The sequence below is a fragment of the Tripterygium wilfordii genome, chromosome 21 (genome assembly GCF_013401445.1).
Source record: "Tripterygium wilfordii isolate XIE 37 chromosome 21, ASM1340144v1, whole genome shotgun sequence".
In the NCBI taxonomy this organism is placed as follows: domain Eukaryota; kingdom Viridiplantae; phylum Streptophyta; class Magnoliopsida; order Celastrales; family Celastraceae; genus Tripterygium; species Tripterygium wilfordii.
The window spans coordinates 3,179,019-3,199,144 of NC_052252.1; the positions used below are offsets into that span (position 1 = coordinate 3,179,019).

A 20,126-nucleotide genomic window follows, 5' to 3' on the forward strand; every position below is an offset into this window, starting at 1 on the left:
ATTTGATTATTATCGATATATTGCGAAGTAATTTTAACCTAACATTGCAAACCTTTAAAAATAAAAATAAAAATAAAAACACAAAAAAAATTGTTTCCAATAATATTTTTTATGCTAAAAACTTAAACATTATATTTTAATATTTTTCCACCCCCTTTTTGTTATAATCATTCGTGTAATTTATAGTTTTATAACGAAAATCATATATTGAGAAACATGTGAATATAAAGGGAAAAAGTTTAAGCTAATCCGCGATTCCTGTATAAAAGAAAAGGAATATAGAAAATTATAAAAAGAAAACATAGTAAATTAGAATTTTAATTAAAAATTATCGTCCTTTCTTATAAAAGAGCAGTCAAAATAACCCTATAAAAGAGCAGTCAAAATAACCCTAAGAAGAGCTGAAACAGCGAAAGAGAGATTACAACGGTGAGAGGCGTCTTTCAGTCTAATCTCCGCCGCTTGAACATTCAGACTTACACGATGAACACAGAGATCGCAGATGAAGATGATGATGATGATGATGACGATGAAGGCCGCATATTCGTGGGGACCGTCAAGAATCAGTTCAACAATCCACCAAAAATATTTAATTTCTGCAATTTCGTCCAGGTTTGATCAATGACATACTTTTACTTGTTTTGATTTGACTTTTGTGTACAAATTTAAGACTCTGTATGGTATAAAAGCTAGGGTTTTGTTTCTCCGCAGATATTTTTCTCTTGAATAAAGACCCTCCCGCAGAAGCAGTGACAGTGCGTTTACCGCAAAAAAACTCATGATTAATCATTTTTTTTAACTTTATGGCTTTAATTTTTTTTTTTAAATATCATTTCTGATTCCTCTACCGTTTGGGGTTAAATTGTGGGGCATTCAATGCACTTGATGTTCAGAAGGCCATGTAAAATTGGATAAAGATTTATTGCAATATTATGAATATTCATGCCACTTTCCATATTGATACACGCTGTTTCCCTGATTGTAATTTGCAGATGAAAAAGGTTTTGAAAGGCTTAAGGGTTGAGCTTAATGACGGTACAAGATCAATGGCATATCTGCTCAACCGATAGGTCAACTGACGTAAGCCCTTTTTCAATTTAGCTTGTGTGATTTGATGTATTTTTTGTGGCGAAACACATGTTTCATTTCCAAATTTTGTTGTGTGTGGACTGTTGACTTGTTGATGCTTTGTCAATTTGTGATTTTTCATTGTTCCATTGAAAAAAATTTCCATTCCAGGTTTCCTCTTGATGACAATCACACAAGAATGTCAGTTGTGCAACATTGACATACCGGGTAACTACTTAAAATGTATGAAAGGCATATTGCAAGATTTGATTCCGAGCGATACCAAAAAGAGTAGGTGGGGCCTCAAGTAGGAAAATGAAAAAGGCGATCATAACATTGAAAAGCTTCCTGTAAAATGTTGTTTTTTCTCTTATCAGTGTTGAATTAGGCCTGTGATTCAACCAGAAGAAAGGGCGAAGACTGCTTGCAGCTCTACTAAAATATCTCTCGTCCAATTTACTGTTTGTAAAGAGAAGCCACCATTCAATTCCATGGGCTCTTTAGAATCATTTATTCAAGGTACATTTATAATATCGATCATAGGTATTTATGTTGTTTCTCGATTTTGATTTTTGTTATCTTTCTTCTTAATTCAGTCTCTAGTAATACATTTCAATGATTGTTCTATGTTTTTTCTTGGTTAATCAATTATGTTAGAGATTAATAATCTAGATGTATTTTCCCCTTTTGTAATATAAATTTATTATGCTTATGTATATATGTTTGGGGATGAGGCCTGTTGGGATGAGAGAGCTGTAGTTACTACCAGCCTACAGTGTGTGTACACTTTGTAACCTTTCAATTGTATTGAACAAATTTTCGAAGTTTTATTGGGATCCACAGAAAAGATAGTTTTATAGTATTTTAAACCAATAAGTATGATTACAGAGTTCTATAGTACTTTTACCACATCAGGAGGCCCCCTTGACCCTTTCTGTTGTATATTGATAACCATTTCTTGTGGCTCCACAGGCAAGCACTACCCCGGGAATATGGCAGGAACTGATATCTCGATCGATGCTTGACTATGGTGTCATAGTTGATGAACAAAAGATGAGGGTTCGGTGCAACTACTGTGCAAAGGAGGTGAGTAGCTTCAACCTTCTCCAGAGCCATTTAGGAGGAGTGAGAGGAGACGTGAACCTTGCACGCAAGTTCCTGAAAACATCAGGAAACTCTTTTGGAACAAAGTGAATGAGAGAAGGGCTTCACTTGTTCCTGCTTCTGGTAGTGCAAGTAACAGAACTGAAGCCACAACGTGGTCACAAACTGAATCCAGTAGATGCATTGGAAGATTCATCATTCATTACAAATCTAGAGTCGACTTCAATGTTGTCAATTCTTCTAGCTTTAGGAGAACCATCAGTGGTACTGGTACCTTCAAAGAAGGCCAGGTGGGGTATGGCACAGTGCCAAATCTCTAAGAACTGAGAAGTTCAATCCTTGAAGATGAGTTTGAAGATATGAAGCATCACTTCAACAACATAAAGGATTCTTGGGCAGACACAGGATGCAGCATACTTGTCGATGATTGGGTCAATAAGAAGGGTCAATGCCTTGTTAATATTCTGGTGGAGTCTAGGGATGGCACTGTGTATCATCAATCAGCAGATATTCCATCATTGGTTGGCAATACTGTTGACTTGAATTTATTGCTGGATCAGGTGATTGTGGCAGATGGAGTAGGCAATGTAGTACAAGTTGTTGCTAATTCGGTGACTTTTTGGACCGAGAGATGTTTCACACGAGGCAAATGTCTATCTTTGGTGATGTACACTGAGGTAGGGATGTACCCAAAGGTTGCAGTCAATGACGATGAAGGCTATATAGTCCTGGGAACCGTCAAGAAGCAGTTCACCAATCCACCAAAAAAAAATTATTTCTGCATCTTTCTTGTCCTGGTTTGATCAGTGACATAATTTGACATATATATTTTGATTGAATTTTGATGTATAAATCTAAGACTGTAGGAAATAAGAAATAAGAACCTAGGGTTTTATTTCTCTTCAATTATTTCATTTCTTATTTATTTTATTTCCTTAATATTTATGTTTAACGCTTATGTGATTTGTGATGATTGATCTGGCTTTGTTGATTGGATGGATTTAATGTGATGATTGATCTGGTTTTGTTGGTTTGATGGATTTGATGTTTGGAAGTTTTAAAGTAGTTGAAATCATGTATAACAAACATGCAATGGTATTGGACAGCTAGTTAGGAAAAATATATATTAGGTCCCCAGTATTTTATTGAAGGCCCCTGTGTCCCAGTAATTGCCCAGCAATTCAACCAGCGATGCATCCCATATCTTCTCTTCTAAGACTTTAAGGGCGCAAATTAAAGTGAAGGCTGAACTCGATTCAATGCCATTGTCTCACGACTCTTACACTGCCTCAATTCAAGGCCACTGAACGAATTCCATTTAAAATATGAAAAGAGTGATTTGAAAAGGAGATCTTGACTTGTAAATGATTGTTCATTGTTCAGAACTAGATAATACTGGTGAACGAGAATGGATAGTCCAGCGGGAAGGCAAAGCCAGCCCAACCAGGAGGTCCGGCCGTCCGGGGCCTGAATGGATAGGGATGGGGATGGGGCGAGGGTCTTTCGGGTGGGTAACGGTATATGTATAATTTTGAAAAAGGGTTAAACTCTACCACTTTGTTTCATACTAACAAATGTTAAACCTAATGTCACGTAAGCAGTCTAAGAATTTACAAAAAGAATTACAAAACCGGACAACACCTAGATGTACCCGAATGATATTGTCCTATGATAAATCCAAACAGACTTAACAAAACAAAAAAACAGAAAGAAAAAAAAAATATGGACTAAAACCAGATTCTTGACTTCCTATTCATCAAGATTATTGAATTTTTTGTTATGCCTTAATCCTTATATACTTATGGAATTGTTTCTTGTTATGCCTTATATTAAAAAAAAAGAGTTAATAGTAAGAAACGCTAATAAACAAAGGACGATAGTAACTTGGTTATTGGGTTAATAGACTATCTTTATCGAGAACCATGAATAACTCAAATGGTACTCATATGTGTGATATTTTATAGAGCTCTCGAATTCGAATATTCTCATAATTAAAAAAAATAAATCCATTTTTGTCTTTGTTGTTGCGAGACTAACTTGTTTATTGCGATTTGCGATCACAATCATTTTGAATATTAATGACTTGGTCAAAACCAAATTCAGGATGACTTATGACTTTTTATATTATAGAGATCTTGAATTCAAGTCTCCCCATCCCTTTTTCCTGTAATGAAAGAAAAAATTGTTTTCGTCTTTTGTTGTTGCGAGACTCACTTGTTTATTGGAATTTGGGATCCCAATCCTTCTTAATATTAATGATTTGGTCCAAACAATACAGGATGACTTATGACTTTTTATGTATTAGTCTTGTATAAAATACAAAATAATAATTAAAGACAAACGAGTAGTCTTATGTAATTCCCTGTTTCATTTCTCTGCATAATTCATAATTTATTTCCACTCCATCAAACGCGAAAGACTTTTCATGTTGGGGGAAGAACTCTGTTTCAATGACCAAAAGAACTAATTTGATTGGTTAATTGGGAGAGATATTTTTATAAGTCTACATGTCTTTATCTATAGAAGACTTGCCTTTATACAAGGCCAATGTATCTATTTATCTTTGTGTCCACACAACTTTTATCACATCTCATGTGTTTTGTTTTTTTTTTGCTGAGTAATTATTGAAAAATATTGTGGTACTGATACCACCTAATTAACAAAATGGACAATTGATTGTGAACTAATTGTTTGTTTTTTTAAAAAAAAAGAAGTAGTTTTCATAAAAAAAAATTAAAATCAAACTATGAAAAATAAAATATCTTAATAAGCTTTGATTTAGACACATTATTTTTGTATGGTTCAGATTAAATTCTTACAAAAATAAAATGCTAATTGTTGACTGACCCAGATAGACAGATAGATAGGTTCCTCCTTCAATTACGGAGAAAAGGCTTAAAATTTTCTGTAGAAAATACTGTATTTGTATATACAGATTGACTATAAAACAGTCTAGCTTTAGAACATAACAAGCATCACCTTTAATCATCTCTCTCTGTATCTGTTTTCTCTCTTTCCAATCACTACCACAATGCATAAATTAATCTTTGTTATGATGTTCCTTTTGTTGAACTTTTCTATTCAATCTCAAACTCAAGCTAAGAGTTATGGATTTAGCATCGATCTTATTCATCTTGATTCGACTTTATCCCCGTTCTATAATATTTCTTTCACTCCATCAGAAGTTTTAAGAAAGGCGGCTATACGTTCACAAAACCGCATCAATCAATTCCGTGATTTATATATGAATTTCAATGAGGAAAAGATTGAGTCTGTGATTATTCCCAATGGAGGTGACTTTCTTATGAAAATCTATGTTGGATCTCCACCAGTTGAAGTCCTTGCTGTTGCAGACACGGGAAGTGACCTGATATGGATACAATGCGCTCCTTGTGACCAGTGCTACCAACAAGATGCTCCTCTCTTCGATCCGAGTAAGTCCTCTACTTACAAGGAGCTTTCTTGTACCACAGAATTGTGCCAGGCTCTACCTAGACAGAGGTGTGGGAACACACAAGAGTGCGAATACTTTTATTCTTATGGAGATGGATCATATACTTTAGGGAACTTGAGTAGCGAAACCTTAAGTTTAGATTCCAGCAATGGCCAACAAGTTTCTTTCCCCTCATCGGCATTCGGATGCGGACATCGAAACAATGGTACTTTCAACCGTCGTACTGCAGGTCTCGTTGGCCTTGGCGGGGGGCCGTTGTCGTTGATTTCTCAATTAGGAGATCAAATAGAACACAAATTCTCATATTGTTTGCTTCCAAGGTCGGCAAACACTAACAGCAAGCTTAGATTCGGAGAAGATGCAACCATCTCCAGGGCCGGAGTAGTTTCAACTCCACTTATATCCAAATATCCTCCTACTTTGTACTTTCTTACTCTTGAAAGTATTAGCATTGGAGGTAAAATTGCACAGGCACCTCCAAGTCAAGGGAACATTGTGATAGATTCTGGGACAACCTTAACATATTTGCAATCTGACTTATACAATCAATTGGAAGCTAATGTCATTGAGGCTATTGGTATGAGCCCAGTACCAGATCCATCTGGAACCTTTGATTTGTGCTTCCAAGCAGAGTCAGTTAAAACCGATTTTCCGGAAATGGTATTCCATTTTACTGGTGCAGATCTTCATTTGCCACCTGATAACACGTTCTTCAAATTTGATGATTTGTTTTGCATGCTGATAGTTCCTAGTGACCAGATTTCCATCTTCGGAAACTTCGCCCAGACCAACTTTCAAGTGGAATATGACCTCCAACAAAAGAAAGTGTCTTTTGCTCCAACGGATTGCACCACAAGTACTTGATTGATTGTCTTGCAATTTCTTAATCTATTACATAGTCTTGTATTAAATTTGAAAATAATATTGTATGCCAGAGTTATTCCGAGTGGTAAGACAACTACTCTGAAGGACCTACTGCTTCATACTATTTTTTATATATATATATATATATATATATATATTGTGTGTGTGTGTGTTTTTTTTTGGTCTGTGGGTCAGGTCTTGTGCTTGACACTATTATATATGTTGGAATCTATGTATGGATGGATTGCTGTATTATATTGTTAAAAGAAAAGACAAAAGGAGCAAGAACCGGCCCCCCTAAAAAGAAAAAGAGGGTCGACGGTCTCAAGCCCTAATCCTGGTACAATTAGAACTTATACTCTAGTTTGATGGGGAGTTATAATCCCTCTTTGAGACTCCCCTTTTTTTTTTTTCATTATAAATATCTCATTCTCTCCTATTTTTTTTGTTGAGTCTTTTTAGACTTATAAGTGAGTGTTTTCTCAACCAAAGAATGAGAGAGACAAAAAGCAAACCCTAGCCGTTTGCCCTAACCACACCCTAAAATTAGTTTTGGTCGTGCGATCAAGGTTCACCAAACCATAGGAATTTTTGCTTTGCTCGTACAAAGAGAGAATAATTTTGTATTTCGATCCGAATTTTGGACATATAATTTATGTCCATATTTAATTTAATCCCGAGACAAATAAATTCGATCATCTGGACCGAACATTGTCACTCCTAATTAGGATAAAATGGACGACATGTTATATAAGGAACATGTCACTCCTATTCGGTCATTGCACAGTTTTAAATTAATTTATTATTATATCTTTTTTTTGATTTTCGCTCTTTGGTGGGAAAAATCCCACATCGAAAGTCCTATAAAGTACATCACCACAAGTTTAACATAAAACAACGACAGGTACAAGGATTAATGGGTAAAATGCTTCGACTTAATTGTTGAGTGCTTCGATTAAAAAAATTATTATTTTTATAAAAAAAAAAAAGTCAAAATTTTTTTGACCCGTGAGTCGTTTAACAGTGCGGTTCACGATTCAACCGTGGGGTCGATTGGTTCGGTAAGGGCTAATTGCATGTTCGGTTCAACATGAGGATCGGCCCGGCGTGGATGAAAGTTGTCGGTTGAACCGGTCTGATATCACTGCTTGGGAAGCACAGAAGAAAAAAATGAGAGTGTGGGACTGTGGGATGCGTCTTTCAGTCTAATCTACGCCGCTTGAATATTCAGACTTGCACGACGAAGACAGAGATGGCAGATGAAGATGATGATGACGATCACGATGAAGGCCACACATTCATGGGGACCGTCAAGAATCAGTTCAACAATCAACCAAAAATATTTCATTTCTGCATCATCGTCCAGGTTTGATGAATGACACACTTTGACATGTTTTGATTTCATTTCCGCAGTTATTTTATTACTCGTTTATTTTTTGGTTCTTGCGATAACTGTTTCATGCCTATGTGATTCTTTGTTTCATGAGTACGTCATCCTTGATCTGGTTTTTTTTTTGGCTTGATGGATTTACCTTTTCCAAAGTGGTTGAACTCTAAATTAAAATGAGATTATGTTATTCATTTGATGTCACACAACTAGTATTTTTTAGATCTACTCCTGTTATTCTTAGACAATTAGGTAACAGAGCAGCTCAGCAACCGAATGAAGTTTTGGAATATCTTCTATTGCTTTTGTGTGATAAGGAGTTGAAAAATGAAGGAAAGGATTAATGCAAAGCTTAATTGGAGCATGGCAACCAGCCAACCCTTCACAACGAGAAGAAATTAGCAGAGGACCTCAACCAAAATAGCTCCCCCTTTTCCATTTTCATCTTACCAAAATTAAATAGCTCCAGCTTTTCTATTTTCATACCAAAATTAGTGCCTTTGATTCTTCATTTGAAGTTTCCACCATTGATGGGCTTCGATGTGTACTAATGACTTTTAACGAACTTTTAAACTAGTTTAAAGAGTCACCCTCCATGTGTACATTATGTAGTGAATTTCATCAAAACGGCGCCGTACTTCATCAAAATGGCTCAGCCGCATAACCCTAATTGCATACTAATGACCTAGAATCAAAAGGAAACCCGAAAAAAATTTAATAAAGACCCTCCCGCAGAAGCAGTAACAGAGCGTTTAGTAAAAAAGTAATGATTAATCATGTTTTTTTTAAAACTTAATGGCTTTGATTTAAAAAAAAAAAAAGAAATCATTTCTGATTCCTCTACTGTTTGGGGTTAAAATGTGGGGCATTCAATTCACTTGATGTTCAGAAGGCCATGTATAATTGGACAAAGATTTAGAACCATCTTTGTCATATTATGAATATTCATGCAAGTCTATTCCAAGATTTGGATTAGATTTATTATCCTTAATAAGCATACAATCTACAATGCAAGTCAATCATGGCCAGTTGGCCACTCAGTCACTGGTGCTAATCTGTGTTTGCAGTATAGTTAGATAACAGTCTCAAGAAGGTTGAAATATCAATTCCCATCTTTCACTTGCCATATTGATACACGCTGTTTCTCTAATTGTAATGTTGCAGCTGAAGAAGTTTTTTGAAAGGCTTAAGGGTTGAGCTTGATAATGGAAAGTTTACGAGATCTTACAAGATCAATGGCAAAACCAATAGGCCAACTGACGTAAGCCTTTTTCAATTTATCTTATGTGATTTGATATATTTTTATGTGGCGAAACACATACCATTTTCAAATCCCCTCAGATATGGGTTAAAGAACAACTTTGTTGTGTACTTGTGTGTTGACCGTTGAGCCCCTTTTTTCATAAAGAACATTGTTTACCTATCTGCATGCTTGGATTTAGGAAGCTTGATGCATACATTAATATATGCATATGACTTAATGGCTGCAGCAAAAATTTTCATGAGTATAAAATTTACATGTCCATGCTTTGTCAATTTGTGATTTTTCATTTTAAAAAAATTTCTATTCCAGGTTTCCTCTTGATGACAATCACACAAGAACGTCAATTGTGCAATATTTCCATGGGAAATATAATATTCGGCTTCAGCAAATGTCTTTACCTGCAATTCAGGCTGGGAATGAAACAAACAAGGCCAGCCTACTTGCCTAATCTCCAGGAACTGAGAGGTTCAATCCTTGAAGATGAGTTTGAAGATATGAAGAATCACTTCAAAAACATAAGCAATTCTTGGGCAGACACAGGATGCAGCATACTTGTGGATGATTGGGTCAATGAGAAGGGTCAACACCATGTTAATTTTCTGGTGGATTCTAGGGAGGGCACCTTGTATCATCAATCAGCTGATATTTCATCATTGGTTGGTAATAATGTTGCCTTGAGCTTATTGCTGGATCAAATGATTGTGGCAATCGGAGTAGGCAATGTAGTACAAAGTCATTGCGAATTCGGTGACTTTTTGAACAGAGAGATTCAATGTGGAGTTTAATAGGAAACACACGTCTGTGTTTTGGGCAATGAGCTTGTCTTACTGCATTGGCCTCATGTTGGAAGGGATTTTGATGATTGAGACTGTAGAGCAGGCCAAATTTATCACTAAGTACATCCATGGCAATCCAGCAGTTAGGTCCTATTTAAGGATTTTTCTGATATTGATAGTCTTGTCGTGCGTTCAAATATGAGGTTTGCAATGCCATTCTTAACATTGGAGAACATTGTGTACCATGAGCAGAGCTTGAAGAGAATTTTTTTCGTCCTCTTAATGGACTGAATCATTTGGGGGTTCAAGCGATGATGGCAAGAGAATGACTAATCTGATAGGAAATAAGTCCTTTTGGAAAGAAGCAGAATTGGTCACCAAGGCAACAATTCCACTTATCAATGTCGTTTCTTCAGTTGATCGGCCTGAGAAACCATCTGTTTCTTACATTTACGATGCAATTGATGAAGCAAAGGCATTGATCAAGAATGAATTAGAGAAGAGGATATCTTTATACAATGAATATCGGACGTGATCGACAAAATATGAAATGAGTATCTCCATATCCCACTCCATGCTGCAGGATATTACCTAAACCCATGTTACTCTTACGCCAGAGATTTCTTTCCTGATGCAGAGGTGGCTGATGGACTAACAGATTGTATCTTGAAACTGATAGACAATGAAAACACTCGAGACATGATACCTAAACAACTTCAGGATTATAGACAAGCCAAAGGTATCACAGTCTAAGACTAAGAGCGTGGGAATCTGGCTTTGGTTTTAAGGAGGCTTGTGCTATTCACATAAGAGGCAATGCCCCTCCGGGTCAGTTAAAACTTCTATTCCGTGAATTCATAGTTGAAAATTTATCATTAATAATTTTTTGTCCAAATTTGGTTGACAGTTTTATGGTGGTAACTATATGGAAGACATTGTCCTGAATTGCAGAGAGTGGCAATAAGAATCTTAGGCCAAACTTGTGATATTGGTTCAAGTCATTACTTATCTTGCGACTTTTCGAACTGAGAGATTCAACTTGGAGTTCAATAGAAGGCAAATGTCTGTGTTTTGGGCCATGAGCTCGTTATACTGCAATGGCCTCATGAGGATTTTGATGATGATGAAAGCCACTTATTCATGGGGACTGTCAAAAATCAGATCAGTAATTCACCAAAAATTTATGTGCATCTTTGTCATCCAGGTTCGATCAATGACATTCTTTGACTTCTATTTTTTATTTAATTTTGTGTGAGAATTTAAGAATGTGAAGGGTATATGAAGTTAGGGTTTTATTTCTCCTCACTTTTTACTATTACTATTATTATTATTATTATTATTTTGTGGTCCTTAAGATGATTATTTCATGCTTTTGTGAGTCTTGATGATTGATATGGTTTTGGTAATTTGATTGATTTAATTTTTCGAAGTTTTCAAATGGTTGAACTCTAAAAAAAGGAGATTATGTGATACATTGATGTCACACAGCCAGTAGTTTCAGATCTACTCAAGTGAGAATTTATGTTTCTATAAAATAATTTGAGGGAAAGGATGATATTTTTTAGTGACCAGTGTGTTCATGCTCCAGCAACAAGATCACATCTGCGAATACATTGTTATAGAAATAGAAGAGAAAGTTTTTGGGAAGGATAAGAGTATGTTGATATTGATTGAAGCTGAAGTTTTTTGAGTCTTTAAGTTTAGGCACTTTATAAGTTCTGCTTTGCACCAGCTTGGTGCCTCGATAAAAATTTTCTTTTTAAAAATGTTAGTCATTTCTTTTACTCATCTTTACCCTCGTTACTACAGTCTTTTTAATAAACACAAAGTTTAACACATGACGTAAAAATGCATAAATGCATATGATTATCCTTATTACAAGTACTTCAAACAGATTATCAAAGAAATAATGAGTTATAAATTACAAGTTCTTGTAGCCTAGTAGCCATCAGTTTCCCACTTCAATGTTTCCAATGCGTCTATTTTGAACCTTTAGAAATGGTAATTTGTCATACTAAAAATGTAAATCTTCTTAAGGAGGTTTAGCAGCGATTTCTCGATGCTATTATGGTAATAACTTCTGTGATCAATTTTTAGTAATCAACAGAAATACCATTGGGTTTTACAACAATTATAATTCTTGGCTTTTACAACAATTATATTTATAATTAAACAACATTAAAAATCATGTATATTTCATAAATTATTATGGAAATATGAGTCACGATTCACGAATGTAATGTGAATTAATCGAATTATCTATATTTGACAAATAAGCATGTTGATCGTTATTCCAAAAGTGTCGAGCCAACTGGATGACTATGTAAAAATGCATGAAAGGCATGTGTCATATTGCGAGATTTGATTCCGAACGATGCCAAAAGGAGTAGGTGAGGCCTCAAGTAGGAAAATGAAGAAGGCGATCATAACATTGAAAAACTTCCTGTAAAACGTTATTTTTCTCTATCGGTGTTGAATTAGGCCTCCGATTTAACCAAACGAAGGGGCGAAAACTGCTTGCAGCTCTGCTAAAATATTTCGCATCAAATTTACTGTTTGTAAAGAGAAGCCACCATTCAATTCTATCGACTCTTTAGCATCATTTATTTGAGGTACATATATAATATCAATCATAGGTTTTTATGTTGTTTCTCGATTTCAAATTTGATTTTTGCCATATTTCTTCTTAATTCGTTCTCCTGCAATGCATATCAATGATTGATCTATGTTTTGTCTTGGTTAATCAATTATGTTAGAGATTAATAATCTAGATGTATTTTCCCCCCTTTTAATATAAAATTTATTGTGCTTATGTATATATGTTGGGGAATGAGGTCTGTTGGGATGAGGGGAGCTGTAGTTAATACAAGCCTACAGTGTGTAGTAAACCTTTTGACCTTTTAATTGTATTGAACAAAATTTTGAAGTTTTGTGGGATCCACATAAAACATAATTTCATTGTGTTTTAAACCAATACATATAATTACAGAGTTCTGTGGTGCTTTTACCACAACAGGAGGCCTCCTTGACCCTGTATGTTGTATAGTGATCACCATTTCTTGTGACTTCGCAGGCAAGCACTACCCTTGGAATATGGCAGGATCTGATATCTCGACCGATGCTCGCGACTACGGCGTAGTAGTTGATGAACAAAAGAAGAGGGTTCAGTGCAACTACTGTGCAAAGGAGGTGAGTAGCTTCAACCGTCTCCAGAGCCATTTAGGAGGAGTGAGAGGAGACGTGAAACCTTGCACGCAAGTTCCTGAAAACATCAGGAAACTCTTTTGGAACAAAGTGAATGAGAGAAGGGCTTCACTTGTTCCTGCTTCTGGTAGTGCAACTAAAAGAACTGAAACGACATCGTGGTCGCATGTTGAAGCCAGTAGATGCATTGGAAGATTTATATACGAAACTGGAGTCGACTTTGATGTTGTCAATTCTCCTAGCTTTAGGAGAATTATCAGTGCTACCTTCAAGGATGGTCAGGTGGAGTATAACATGCCGAATCTCCAGGAACTGAGAGGTCCAATCCTTGAAGATGAGTTTGAAGATATGAAGAATCACTTCAAAAACATAAGCGATTCTTGGGCAGACACAGGATGCAGCATACTTGTGGATGATTGGGTCAATGAGAAGGGTCAACACCATGTTAATTTTCTGGTGGATTCTAGGGAGGGCACCTTGTATCATCAATCAGCTGATATTTCGTCATTGGTTGGTAATAATGTTGCCTTGAACTTATTGCTGGATCAAATGATTGTGGCAGTTGGAGTAGGCAATGTAGTACAAGTCATTGCGAATTCGGCGACTTTTCGAACGGAGAGATTCAACCTGGAGTTTAATAGGAAGCACAAGTCTGTGTTTTGGGCAATGAGCTTGTCTTACTGCATTGGCCTCATGTTGGAAGGGATTTTGATGATTGAGACTGTAAAAGAGACTGTAGAGCAGGCCAAATTTATCACTAAGTACATCCATGGCAATCCTGCAGTTATGATCCTATTTAAGGATTTTTCTGATACTGATAGCCTTGTCGTGCGTTCAAATATCAGATTTGCAATGCCATTCTTAACATTAGAGAACATTTTCTACCATGAGCAGAGCTTGAAGAGAATTTTTTCGTCCTGTGAATGGACCAAATCATTTCGGGGTTCAAGCGATGATGGCAAGAGAATGACTAATCTGGTAGGAAACAAGTCCTCCTTTTGGAGAGAAGCAGAATTGGTCATCAAGGCAACAATTCCACTTATCAATGTCATTTCTTCAATTGATCGGCCTGAGAAACCATCTGTTGCTTACATTTACAACACAATTGATGAAGCAAAGGCATTGATCAAGAAGGAATTAGAGAAGAAGAAATATGTATACAATGAAATATCGGTCGTGATCGACAAGATATGGAATGAGTATCTCCATATCCCACTCCATGCTGCAGGATATTACCTAAACCCATGTTACTATTATGCCAAAGACTTCTTTTCTGATGCAGAGGTGACTAATGGACTAACAGATTGTATCTCTAAACTGGTAGACAATGAAAACACTCGAGACATGATATCTAAACAACTTCAGGATTATAATCAAGCCAAAGGTGGTTTTATTGAGGGTTGTGCTGTTCACATAAGAGACAATGTCCCTCCAGGTCAGTTAAAACTTCTACTGTGTCAATTCATTTGTGGAAAAAAAAATGTATCATTAATTTTTTTTTCTCCAAATTTGGCTGACAGTTTTATGGTGGTCACGATATGGAAGACATTGTCCTGAATTGCAGAGAGTGGCAATAAGAATCTTAGGCCAAACTTGTGATATTGGTTCAAGGTATCACACCAACAGGAGTGTAACTGACAAGTTGCTCTCGACAGGGAACAATCCTATTGAACAACAATATTTTAAGAAACTAGCCTATGTTCACTATAATCTGCAGCTGAGGAATGCTCGATCGAGCACATATCAGTCTAGATGGGATGGAGGGAGCGAGCAGATTGATGATTGGATTGTTTATGATGCACAGGATCATATGGAACAATATGATAGTGAATGAAAAAATGATTTATTATGAATTGTTTGGGTGTAGCTCAACTTTGTTTTCCTTTCCTTTTTTTCTTTTTCTGTTAAAGGTGGGTAGAACTTCCGACAGTTTAACTAATACCCATCACATATGGCAGAAGACTACCGTGGTTAAAAGCTCTACCACCTTTTTGAAGTAGCTATTTATTTCTTGCTTTTGTTTCAGGTTTTCATTATGTTGTTCATTTTTCCTTGACTGATTATTAAGAGATTGTAACTATATTGTGGAGGTATTGCCCTCCATTGATACTTCTCATACCAAAATTTACAAAGATATATACTGTTGTTTCACATGCCATCAGGTTAGAAGTGTAAATGAGCCATAGTGAGTTTTTTTGATAACACATTAGGCAGACTCTGGACGGTCTAGCATACATATCATTGTTTGGAGATATGACTCAATTCATCATTAAAGATCTCTAGTATTCATATGAAAACATGCCCAGCACAAAACCAGCTCAAGGCCAAGGCAAAAATAATAAGCATCAAGGCATTTTTCTTCAATAACGGTAGGAATGATCAGATGTATACTTGCTCCTGATATTATAATTGAACTTTGGGTTTTCATAGTTCACTGGATTCATGTCAACAGGTTTCGTCTCTGCACCAACTGCATTGACACCTGCCTCTCCACTTTTGTCTCGCTGACGATGTCGTGTCCTTTCTTTCTGAGTCTTAGACCTTGTATATGAAGGCACTTCACCTGATCCGAAATATTCAGGATATTCTTGTCGCTTAGATGATCGGTGCTTGCCTGACACGGACGGATCCTTAAAACTAGCTGATTTGATTTTTGGGGCCTTTGCTTCTGAATATTTATCACTAGCATTAGCTGCATTGACCTGCCGGGTTTCAGAAAGAGAGGGAAAAGTGCTCTGTCTGTGAACTAATGGAGTCTCAGCTTCATCTTCAGGCAACTTTAAGCGATCTTTCAATGGTGTAAGGCCTTTCTTTGATCCCCCTGATCTGAATCGAGAAGGGACGAAATAAAGGCAAACACCACCCAAAGCTTCCACTGCAAGTTTAGACAGATCGATGATAAGCTGTCCAAATGATGGCCACCCAGGTTCCTCTTTCATGCTGTCCATTACAGAAGAGGGTTTCTCCTTGCTTGTTTGATCCTTATATTCACTTTCTGAAGTTTGTTGCTGCATCACAGGCATTAAATTAGGCCAAGAATAAGCATGTGAAAAAAGGGTATGTAGCAGCGGACATGCAGGTCTAAGTAGGCACGATGGCAGAAAGGAAACATTTAGGACTAAAACCACCAGAGAGTGGACAAAGCAGAAATACTGTCGATTTATTTAGTAATAGTGTAAAGAATAAGTAGGCCATGACCAAAGCAAAAATAAAACAACGATACACTCCGAAACCATATATAAGTTATCAGCAAACCTTCATTGGCCTCATGGAAAATATAGCTAAAAGGAGGCTTTTCTTTTGTTCTTTATTTTTTTCGAGAATGCAAAACGAGAGAAAATAATGTTTTCGGGACACTCAAATTCCAGGCTGTTGACATAACTTTGAAGGACTATTAAGTTCAAAAGAGTTGTAACTTGTAAGATTCTAAGTTCACTACTAAGCAGTGAAACAGTTGTAAGCATTCTAAGCTGACAGCTGAGCAAACAAATTCTGGATGTGGCATTCAAAAATTATACTTACAGTGGTTCTTGCAAAGAAAGAAGGCCCAAACCCTTGCTGCAGGATGCAGAAAGCATATCCAACCAAGACAGCACCAACAACCATAAAAACGTCTGCCAAAAACCAAAGAAATATGTTTCAGTATAGAGCAACCTGAAACAATGACGTACAACAGTCACACCTTGACATCTTAAGCAACAATTTTGAATTTTCTAGAGAGTTATTTACGCATGTTATAAGCACCGTAGATAAAGTTTTAAAACTACTATTTAACAATACGATCCAAAAATTAACCAAAAGTGCATGATATGCTGAACAGAACTTCCGATGTAAATGCAGAACAATGTGATTATTAGTTCCATCGTCAACAAAGGACAGTAAATTAATACCAGCCGAGTAGGATCATCAAATACAAACTGTAACACATAAATAGTTGGCTCATTTTTTTGGTATGGTCTATGCCATGATTTAGCATTTCTTCAATACAGGAAAGAGGAAAATGCTACTAACTGGTAGAAAATTGAGGAATAGGTAGGGTTGACTGTGACCCCATGATTCATGATATAAATAAAGAAAGGAGAGAGGGAATCCAAACAATGATGGAAGAACCTAGAAAATTCCGATAGCTGGAATGTTGCTTCTATTGCACTCCTAGCATATTTAATCAGTTGATGTGAAGAACATGTTTTCATTATGAAATGCAAAACTTGAATGCTAATCAACCGGTGCAGCAGATGTCATTCGACTTGATACTCCTTAAGCTCAGTCCAACAGAAATATGGAACATTTAATTACACAAAAAGTGAATTTCATTCCCATTATATTGCTGCTGAAGTAAACATGGACTTAACTCATAAACCAATGAACCAATTTATTTCTTTGCATATGCATATGCATGGCAGAATGCACATGCATATGCATAATAACTTAGAAGGTACTCGGATAGACATCGATAACCTTGAATTTAGCAGAAACTGCAAGTACACCCACAAATAAATAATAAGAGGCACCCTGTATTCGAACACATAGCATCAGGCTTGCTGTAAGAACAAACTAAAGCAAAAAATTTCACAAATAAACACGTAAATTACAATTTATAAGAACCAAACCTGAGGCTGAAATAGAACTGGATTGGTAATCGCACTCCTCGTGGTTGAGAGAGATTTGTCGAAGAGCAGCATTTCCTCTATCGATAATCAACAGTGAACAGGTGGGCCGAACGTATACCACATCAAAATCATTTGACAATTTTGCATCCTCACCAGGCCCATCTCTATAGCCAGCAACATTTGATTTCCCTCCAGCAATGGTTGTAACACCTGGCCACATTTTTAAGTAAGCAACTTTACTTTACATAGAATGTACAGTTGCGCCCTCACAACAAATTACAATAAAGTTTTCAATACAAAGGAGGTCTTAGAACTTCTAATGTAAAAGGTTAGTAATTAAAAGCATCCAAAACCTTGTACGAATCTGTCTTAAAGCATAATGATGATTCCTTAAGGTACAAAAGCTAATAAAAATAACTCTATTTTAGGTCACTGTAAGTTTATAAGACCACAATTTAAGATGAGTGGCAGATACCAGCATCTCCAATTTTTCTGATGGCATGGTTCAATGTATCAGCAACATACACATTCCCCTTGTCATCCATAGTAATGCCTTTGGGACGATTGAAACGAGATTCATTTGGTTTTCCATCAACATGCCCTGTGTAACCCTGAAATGACCCAGCAACAAGTCTTGCCCTACTATCTGCAAAACCCCAAAAAGTATCATGTAAGAGCTAAACTCTTGTCCAAATTCATGGAGATAGTGATACACATTCCATATACCAACGAATGGACTAGAAAGGTTAAGTTGGTAGATGTAACATAACTTCACCCGCATACATAATTGCTGAAATACAGGACACATACGAATTAAGAATTCCCAAGTTTCAAGTGTCAAAGCAATTACCTACATTTGGTTGCTAAGGACACCAAGAAAAGTAAGAGATCACAATAGCTTCAATCCGACTTTCGCTTTTTAAAAAAAAAACTTCAATCCTACTTTAAATTCCATGATTACCAATTGTTTTACTAAACTGAGTTTAGTTTATCCATTTATCTATCTGATTCTAAATGTTATGGACCCAAGACTTTGATATCATTTCCTTTCTACAAATTCAATGGAAACAAAAAGGAGCAGCTTTTAAGTGGAAGAAAATATGTTAATGAAAACCCCCCAAGACTTTCATATCATTTCCTTTCTCCCAATTCACTGGAAAGGGAAGGGAGCAGTTTTAAGTGTAAGAAAAGATTCTGGGGAAAGGGAATGATAAACTATACACTGGGACAGTGGGGGCGTGATTTTGACAACGTTGCTGTTAATAGCATCAACAGCGAATAATTCACCATCCTCGGAGACCCGAATTTTGTAAGGAACCACTCCGATCTCATTTCCCTCCACAACAGTCTCCACTAGATACCCATTCTCAAATTGAAGGACATTCCCATCTGTAAAAGAATAAAATACACAAAATTCAATCACTAAAAAATCAGAATGGTAAATGACAGAAATCACATTAAATAGCCAAAAAACTAAAACCATAAATTCAACAAACCTTGTTGGGGTGTTTTGGTAGCTGACCTGGTCCATTTCAGCAGAGAAGACAAGTGTTTAATCAAAGGTCCTGCATACCCAAAATCTTATTTACAGCAAAACAAGTGAAAAAGACTGGAATTATTTGAAAACCAAATGAGTGTAAGTGGGAGAACATACAGAACAGAATTATTGCGTACATAGTTCTATTAAAACAATAAGCATCACAGATTCAAACAAATTATGTGACCATGAAAAATCTAATTAGTATATTAAGGAAAATAAATCCAAGTACAAAAGGAAGAAGAATCTGAGGAGAACAAAAACAACCCAATAACCAAACAGATCAAAGAATCTAAAACCACTGGAGAAGAAAAGCTATTTGTTACCTGCAGGAGCACCATGAGCTTGAAACTGAAATGTGCAAGCAAACAAAATAGCAACAACAGAAAGATAGAGGAGAAAAGCTCTCATGGCTCTCCAAACCAAGTAGAAATCAGAGCGAGAAAGAAAAGGCCGTATTTTCTGGGCTAGATTTTCTCAAGAAACAAAGCGTACGCTGTTTAGGTGCATATGACATGTGGGTTGTGTTGTGCTGGACCTGCTGGTTCAGTACTTCGAGTTCGAGAGCTACAGTAGAGTGCAGGACAGCTTTTGGATTTTTACTTTCCTTCTCTTTCTAGTTTTATTTTGGTTTTTCGAGGAAAGCAAATTAAACAGTTTTTCTTTTTTTCTTTTGAAAAGATAAAAACTTAAAAAGTATATTTTAAACTTTAATATAAGCAGATTTTTATACCATAAGCAAACTGTCTCTAATAACAAATCTAAAGGATATATTAAATTATATATATATGTATTAACTAAAGAACCACCCAAAAAAAAATAAAAAACCACCCAACCTCAATAACTGAGGGAGCGTAA

The 20,126-nt window shown here is 36.2% G+C and overlaps 3 protein-coding genes across 11 annotated transcripts; 2 read left to right on the plus strand and 1 right to left on the minus strand.

The window, feature by feature from the left end:
- Positions 1–367: 367 nt before the first annotated feature.
- Positions 368–15,274, plus strand: LOC119989396. 8 transcript variants are annotated; one of them, XM_038834891.1, is made up of 6 exons: positions 368–612; positions 712–755; positions 993–1,080; positions 1,240–1,587; positions 12,991–14,556; positions 14,642–15,274. In XM_038834891.1, the coding sequence occupies exons 4-6, from the start codon at positions 1,560–1,562 to the stop codon at positions 14,953–14,955; spliced, it is 1,908 nt and encodes a 635-aa protein (XP_038690819.1). In that variant the 5' UTR covers positions 368–612; positions 712–755; positions 993–1,080; positions 1,240–1,559; the 3' UTR covers positions 14,956–15,274. The 8 variants fall into 8 exon arrangements, 7 of the variants coding, with proteins under 7 accessions (XP_038690819.1, XP_038690821.1, XP_038690818.1 ...); XM_038834893.1 differs by having other exon boundaries at positions 993–1,070; XM_038834890.1 differs by lacking the exon at positions 712–755 and having other exon boundaries at positions 369–612; positions 1,240–1,363; positions 1,446–1,587.
- LOC119989398 (probable aspartic protease At2g35615) lies at positions 5,149–6,597 on the plus strand. The gene has a single exon (XM_038834896.1). It carries the CDS (start codon positions 5,204–5,206, stop codon positions 6,488–6,490), a length of 1,287 nt encoding a protein of 428 aa, XP_038690824.1. The 5' UTR covers positions 5,149–5,203; the 3' UTR covers positions 6,491–6,597.
- Positions 15,275–15,389: 115 nt separating the features above from the next.
- Positions 15,390–19,874, minus strand: LOC119989397. 2 transcript variants are annotated; one of them, XM_038834894.1, is made up of 7 exons: positions 19,595–19,874; positions 19,228–19,311; positions 18,953–19,120; positions 18,207–18,377; positions 17,732–17,941; positions 16,644–16,735; positions 15,390–16,129 (listed from the first exon to the last, which is right to left on the minus strand). In XM_038834894.1, the coding sequence occupies exons 1-7, from the start codon at positions 19,677–19,679 to the stop codon at positions 15,482–15,484; spliced, it is 1,458 nt and encodes a 485-aa protein (XP_038690822.1). In that variant the 5' UTR covers positions 19,680–19,874; the 3' UTR covers positions 15,390–15,481. The 2 variants fall into 2 exon arrangements, with proteins under 2 accessions (XP_038690822.1, XP_038690823.1); XM_038834895.1 differs by having other exon boundaries at positions 15,391–16,129; positions 19,228–19,296; positions 19,595–19,873.
- Between the last annotated feature and the right edge of the window lie 252 nt (positions 19,875–20,126).